Genomic DNA, 7,809 nt, shown 5'->3' on the forward strand with positions numbered 1-7,809 from the left:
ACACTTGGGGTTAAAGTGCGTGCCGTGACACAGGTACTAATTAAGGGGAAAGGAATAAGAAGGAAAAAAATGAACAACCTTGGCGCGATCTTTTTTTCGATGTGATGGAAGTCAAACGTTGTTAAAACGTGGGCGTTTTGCGTGGATGATTAGTTACGTGTCAGCTATTTTCAAGACTACGAGTGTTTCAGCAACGCTGCAACCTTCGCTCCCCCAGTCTATCCAACTTCGATTGAGTACATATATGCTGTCTTTCAACAATTTTCCCTCTCTTTTGAGGCTCAGACGTGAACCTATTCCTGCAAAAGTTTTGTCTTGCATACTTGCCTCATAAAAGGGAACCAGGACACCCCCCCCCCCCCCCCCCCGTGCCCTTTATGACTGATTTGCCGTTGATCCCGATTTTTTTCACCAGATCCTGGTTTTTTAAACTCATAAATCCTGATTTTTAGATTTTATAGAGTGGCAGGTCTGAAATTTCCTGTGACTGGTTGAGATCAAGCGAGCTGTTTTAGTAAGAATTATGGTATCTGTCTGCGAATATCGGTGCTTAAAGATAACACTTGATTTTCTTTGCAAACATCAATAGTGGCACACTAATCTAGATGCGCACTTCTTTTATCAATGTATTTGCACTACTTTTTATTATCTTGTACACAGTCCGAGCTTTCCAACGATGCATAATACTTGGTCGTTGTCTTAAAATACTTTTGAGATAGGTCAGTCAAAAAGTAAAATTAACATATTTCCAGCTCAAAGTATTGTTTAATATTTACAGGGTTGAAAATAAAAATACTGACAGCAGCTGGGGCACTTTCCTTTATGACATTTTTTACGACAAATTACTTTTCGGAAGTTGCGTATCAGAATGTTAAACTGAAATGAGTTCTTTGAATAATATCTTCAAGTTAGCAGTTGTACTAAATTATACATCCTATGGTGTCCAAATTGCATAAAATATGGCTAAAAAGTGTTTTAAATTTTGCATTGTCAATTTTCTCAAAAGAAGTCAACTTTCATTTCATAACTTTGAAACACACTTCAAACTTTCAGTACTGTCACTCTTTGTATACTCAATAACTGAGTTGAAAGATAAGGCACATGAAATTATGAATTGAAGTGTTTGGTGACCTCCAACAAAGTGCTGATTCAATCTGCTGTTTGTTTGTCCGGTGCATTCTTCCAGTATTCCAGTGGGGTCGGGTCTGCCGTACACGATGAGTCCGGGGAGTCAAGGTCTCGGGCCGCTTGGGTCATCTGCCACTATGTCCCGCACAGGTCCACCGGAGCAGTCCTCGAGTAGCCTGGCCACTGGAAACGTCAACCGTGAGTCTGAGCTTGAGTTCGGCACCACTATCAACTCAGTTCTGCTAACTTTTTCACAAATTCGGTTGTCTGGATTGATTTTGGTATATAATATATCCAGCTCAGTGTAAAACTTTCATACATCATTTTTCATAATGGCATATGGTGGAGTCTTACACTAAGCAGTGAGAATATGAAAGTATTGCAAACCTCAGAAGTCTCCATCTAGCCGAGATTTTTAAAATACGCTCTTATTGTTTGTCTGATATTTTCCTGTTTGCATCAAAGTGACATCCATTCACTCAGTAAAGTTTGATTACCTTTCATTATCTCGGCCTTTTAACTGAATTAAAACACTTTTCTTTATTTTTTCAAATTTAATTCTAAATGACTGTTACGGTATTGTGTGGATTAAAAAAAAAAAAATTTAAATAACTCAATACTACTTTCATTCAAGTGTAACCTCCCTGTGACTAATATTTTGTCCTTAATGAAAAGAAAGGGACACAAATTGACACTCTAGCCTCCTTATCAGAATAAACAGGTGATAAAATTTCTGATGGACACCCCAACCTGGTATCCATATATATGAAAAATGAAACCATCATCATTCACCGGATGTGAACCAAAATATATCTTACTTAAAGACTCACAAATCATTTTTAGCTGAGGACTAACATATCTGTGTATAGTAATTTATTCAAGGTGATGTGAATGCTCTAACAGTAATAGATTAATTATAAATTGCATTTATATTGCCCATTTTCATACCCATGAGATGCTCAGTGTACATTACAATGAAATAAGTAAGGCAGGTACATGCACATTGGAGAAGAATTTTAAAATGCTCTTTAAAAAGAATACTCACTGTTCGACGAGCTGGTATGTTGATGGTGTGGTCACTATAAGAAACTTTTGCTCTTGCTTCCTCTCTACAGCTCTCTCTGGCATTGAGTGGAAGATGAACCCTAAGTACAATGTGCTGATGGAGCTGCAGAATGTAAGTTTCCAAGTACTGCATTAAATTTGAGGCTCTCTGATTTTTAGTCTTTGCCTTCTAAGAACCCTGGTTGGATTTGCAGCAAATCCTTTTTTTTTTTCTTGAATTCGTTATAAATGATGTGAAAGTTCAAAAAAAAATGTATGTATGTGTTTAATAGCAATATTTGCACAATTAATTGTAAGTGTAATGAAAAAAAGTTATATTTGTGGGTATTTGCAGTAAATGCTTACTTGCCCAGATCTGTTTGTTACATTTATCTGAATCTCCTAGGATTCTGAAGACTCCAATTTTTTCCTCCCCAAACTCGTAGCTTTGGGAGGTTTCTCTGGAAAACTCCCATTTTTGATCATGGAGTGGTTGGCAGGTATGGAAATATCCTTTGGTGTTTGAAAATTGAAGAAGAGTAAGTAGACTGTTATGCAGCCATTGGTGCAAAATTCAATTTTTTACAATTCCCTACCGTAAAATATATTCCTGTTGCACTTGTAATATGTTTAGACAATACTTACTCCTTCCTTGATGTATTGACAATGTCTCTCCTTTGGAGCATTTGAAGGATATCAAGATCTAAAGGGGGGCAAGTAGTACTTGGGCAATCTTTTTCCTCTATGTTTACCACTCAGGCAAAGCTGTTTCATACTGCTTTAAGATCGTCTGTCAAGATGAAAGTGTCAAATATATCTAATACAAATAGAGCCCAGTGTTGGAATAGTTAGTAAAGCAGGTTGATAAGTGTCTATCTGTATTTGGGGAAAGCTTTTTACTGGCTGAAAACCCATATATTCCAAAACTATATTGAGGCAGCAGTCGTGGCAACGAATTGAACCCTGATCCCAGTCCTTGTCGCTTTGGTTCTGGGAATTGTTTATCCTATGACCATAAAATTAGCAGTAAATTGTCGTTTTCAGAACTTTTTCCCCACTACTGTTCTTTTCCAAGACACCAGTGCAAGAAGTAGCCAATTCCCACCTGACTCTTTGGTGGTTTTTTAAGTTTTCACAGGACCTAAAAATTGATGCTGTCTTTTCATTATTTCCGAACATATAGATCGTAGAGAATTTATTTATTCGCACATAAAAACAAATAAATAACTGCAGAGCCTAGAAGAAATGTAAATTTACTGTGTTTTAAGGATTTTGAAGAGGCTCTGGGTTTTTTTTTTCAATCTCATATTTTAGAATAGATGGCCATTGGTCAAACTGACCTGATTTGCATAATAAGATCAGATCGGGAAATGGCTTTGGCCTGTGCACACTTTTTAATATATAAACCTGTACTTTGAAGGGATGTCTATAAGGGCCAACAGCTTTTCATGCCTATTCTACGGTACAAAAGATGTGACCCCTGGTAGTTCCACCACAGAGTCCAGTTTTTTTGTTTTTTTTCACTAAGGTTAGAAAGTCCTGCTCAAGGACGTTCTGTAGTGACCACCCACCTTAACGCTGTGGCACTGACATTGTTTGACGATGTTTGCTTCTCTATCACGCGGGCAGTATTGCATGCAGACGCAAGTCTTTTTTGGCAGCCTTTGTGATACATCTGTATGCAATACTGCCCGCGATCAGTGGAATAAAACACATGACCATCTTTCCTCATTGCATGTTCCTGTGTGATTTTACTTTATAATGCATCAGCTCTGCCCTTTTTCCTTCTTTCTTTCTTACTGTATCCACCAAGGCTAGTTTTCTCCTTTTAGTGCTGTGACGTATTTATGTCTAGTAGTAGTAGAGCTTAAAAATCATACCAAAAAAAAAAAAAAAAGAAAAGAAAAACCTCACCTTGCTAATTCTAATGTCTTGCCTTTTTGTGCACAGGTGACCATACCAGAAATTAGAGGAAAGACGCTAATGGACATTGAAAATCAGGTAATGCATTGAGATATTTTTCTCTCTATGTGCTGAAATCAGTGTTGGTTACTTTCCACATTTTTGTACTTTTAAGTTTTTAGTTTTGTCTGTAATTCACTTCTTTTCATTGGGAAAGGGGCAGACGCCAGCCCTTTCTTATATTTGAAAAAATACCCCCAAAAAACTGCTATCCGTCTCTGCTCTTTGAGTGCATTTTTGCAACAAGCAAGCACTCCACAAGGGGAGATCTTCTTTTGGGACACTTGACAAATCTCCAAGGCCAGAATGGTACTAGATGAGGTTAATGATAATAATAATAATAAATGATAATAATAGCAATAGTGATGATTATAGTAGCAGTAAAAATAATTTTAAATAGCATTTGTACAGCGCTAATTCAATAGCATCCATTACCATGTAAAGATGGAATATTCTTTTGAAAAACAAGTTGGGAGAGGAATGTAAGTAGGTGGCTAACAATATTGTTCATAACTAAACTATTGAACTCTAAAATGTACTCCTTTCTTTATCATTAAGTCTGAAATTTAATTTCACTGACTTCATTAAAAAAAATTTGTTTTGTTGTAAATTATTAATCCATCTGACAGAGTTGGAAAGAGTTTTGTAGAAGGAAGTACTAGTGTTTCCTGTGTGTTCCACATGCCTTGTTTAAAGAAGTAGAATGGGCCCGTATGTTCTTGATACTCATCATTTTATTATTTTTTTCTTCCCATCCAGTATGCATATGACTTCAGTGTGGAAAGGTCGGTTTCAAAGACAGCAGACCTTTCGTGAGATGCCCGGGCAATCTGCGATATTATACTTCTTGGAAAATCGAAAATAAGTTGTTGGGTTACACTAAAAGTTGTGATAATAAGTCAGTGTGTTTTGTCTTTCACTCTGTCTGCCGCCTGCTTGTCTACCCATCTAATTATCTAGCCCTCTTTCATGGCTCTCAATGCTTCCAATCTTTTTTAAAGGACAATCGGTACTTTCTGAAAGTTCCATATTTTGCTTTCCCATCAGTATCAATTCCATCAGTTAAGAAAGTGCAGAAGGGTAGGGCTACCAAGATTCTGTGGCAAAAGATCCGTTATGGGCTACAGGTCATCTTGAATAGGTTCCGGGTGTTTAAGTTTTAATGTTATAAAACCTTTCAGATTGCGTATTTCCTGCATTCACCCATTATCTCTCTATGCATTCATTGCGCGTTGGTCGGCAATATATTTTGACTTGCGGATTGGTCAAATCTTGCTGGTCATGATGGTGAATGTTTTGTACCCATTTTCTCTTTTCTTTCATTCGTGAGTGATTGGCGGGTGCTCTGGTGTGGTTTGCTTCTTCTTTCCTATCAATGATCAAACATGTATCGTCCTTATTTCCCCTTCTTCTTTTTTATGTTTTTTACTCTCTTGTTACACCTCTAATCATTCTGGCGCTCATATGACCTTATGCAGTTGTGAGTGCCGTAAAACCTCTACTAAAACAATAAACTCATTCTTTCTGTCTCACTTTGGATTTTTGCTGTGGTTGGAAAATCTGTGCGTTGATCAAGTAAATTGAATTGTGATTTTAAAAAGAAAATCACTTCCAGAAAGAAGCTTTTTTTTATTTTAAATTTGTCCAGATCTCGAGAAATTGTCAGTGTGATGATCCCACGGGAGCGTTATAAAGGAGAGAAATGTATGCTAAAATCAAGAATGATCAGAAGTGATGTTTTAAGGAAAATGTGGGTACACGCTGGGTGACTGAGTGACTGTATTGTCTAGGTTAATTAATATTAATTATTTTTGGCTTTGCCTTCTATCAATAATGCGATGACAAATTGAAGGTTCCACCGCTCCCACCCTGAACTTATGGCAGAGAATTTTCCTTACTTTTTAGTTTTGCTTGTTGGATGCACTGCTCTCTGTCGATCAGCCTGAGTTTTGATAAGTCTCTGTGCGCATCTTTATCTTGTGCGTTTTTCCTGTGCGTGCCTATCTACTTGTCTGTCAATTGATCTGTATCCATCTCTACCTGTCTGTTTATGTGGGCAAGTCTCTGTTTTCTGCCTTCCTGTTTTTCCATCTGCCTGCTCTCTCCATCAATCTTCCCATCCATCCATCCATACATTTGTCTAGATGTTTCAGTTTTGGTGTTAGTATTTCTATTAATTTTTATATATCATTCTTGTGTTTAGTGTGACTTATATAAGGTTTCATCTTTAAACCGTATTTTATTTTTATTAGTCAGTGCATAGATGTGGCAAGACTGATTTATTCGCATTGTGAGTGAGTGAGAGCTTGGGTGTGCCATGTATATGTTTTCACATTTGTATCAACACTGGTAATGTGTGAGTGTGAAAATCTTGGCAGACCTGTGATGTGTGAAAGCTGTGTTGGCATAGTATGCTCAAGAGTGTTTGTGTGTCTAAAAATGTTTGCATGTTATCTTGTATCATGTGTAGATCCATTATAATGGATGCAGTGTGTGTGTATGTGTCACGACACGATGGAACAAGGCGTTCTTCAAATTTTGGGCATGTCAAGTTTTAGGTATCATCCTGAAGTTTGTTCATCTATCTTTGAATAGAAGTCAAGATATTTTCGATTTAGAGGGAGGTTGGGGTCACCTGGTTTCAGATGTTATATTTGCGAGAGAATGGCCACCTAAGTTTGGTGACTTCCATAGCTTGAGAGTCCTTGGAAACTGAAAAGTTACATTTTTGTGCCTTTAATCAACGTTTTTAAGTAAAAGGCACCCAAAAATGTGTTTTTAAATGGGCATAAAAGGAATTCAACAAAAATTTGATAAAAATGGCCAAACTGGCAAAAAATGCTGATATCTTCGATTTTATTATTTTGACAAGCGCCTGAATTCTCCACAATGCCTTACATATCTTATGTATATGTGTGTGTACATGATGTGAAAGTGCTTTAGTAGAAAGATGAGATTGCATATATATATGGTTTGAGCGAGATGATTTATGAACTTAATTTTCATTAAACTTGTGCTTTATTTTATTTTTTACATTGTATCTTTCCCATTTTTGTTATCCTAAAGGGATCTAGTGCAATCTGTTCAACCCTGATTTGTTTTTTGTTGATTTTTAAATTTTATTCTATTGCATACAGCATTGGCGGAAGTTCTGTCATACCTCTTGTCGTTTTGAAGTTTATTCTCTTTGACTTGATGAATGGTTAACTTGACTATACTATCAGGGTTGACTGCTGTGCTGCCAACGTTTGTTAAACCTATTGCTGGCAAGTGCTAATGAGATCCCCACTTTCTTTGCCGCCAGACTGTTACTGTTGATAAAATGGGTAGTTTCCAGAAACGGTCTACACGTACCCCGAAAATACGGACACTGAACGAAAGTGCACTCATTTTTAAAAATACTACTCCTGTAGTTATTAGAACTCTTTTTGAGCCAGAGAAACACAAAAGATTGTCCGTTATTTAAACTTACAACTTCCGGCGGCCGCGATTCTGCAAATCAGTGAAAATGGCTCCATCGGGTCCTTGGCAGTTTCCGAGATTTCCGGCAGATAGGGAAGAAATGTTGGAAATCGTAAATTTTTTCAGTTTTCAGTGTTGGATATAGCTTTTTCAAAGAGCTTTCCATAGTTTTCTGGTATTTGTATCCATCACTCATGTCTTACATCTAAAGGT

The 7,809-nt window shown here is 37.0% G+C and overlaps 1 protein-coding gene across 1 annotated transcript in view; it reads left to right on the forward strand.

The window, feature by feature from the left end:
- Positions 1 to 5,026, forward strand: part of LOC101863604 (multivesicular body subunit 12B) — a 17,703-nt gene extending 12,677 nt beyond the window's left edge. The window contains exons 7-10 of the mRNA XM_005105649.3: positions 1,187 to 1,326; positions 2,244 to 2,305; positions 4,123 to 4,173; positions 4,894 to 5,026. Of these exons, the coding sequence (XP_005105706.1) occupies positions 1,187 to 1,326; positions 2,244 to 2,305; positions 4,123 to 4,173; positions 4,894 to 4,950 (310 nt within the window). The 3' untranslated portion in view covers positions 4,951 to 5,026. The remainder of the gene's footprint in view (positions 1 to 1,186; positions 1,327 to 2,243; positions 2,306 to 4,122; positions 4,174 to 4,893) is intronic.
- The last annotated feature ends 2,783 nt before the right edge of the window (positions 5,027 to 7,809 follow it).

Source organism: Aplysia californica, unplaced genomic scaffold (assembly GCF_000002075.1).
Source record: "Aplysia californica isolate F4 #8 unplaced genomic scaffold, AplCal3.0 scaffold00484, whole genome shotgun sequence".
Classification (NCBI taxonomy): domain Eukaryota; kingdom Metazoa; phylum Mollusca; class Gastropoda; order Aplysiida; family Aplysiidae; genus Aplysia; species Aplysia californica.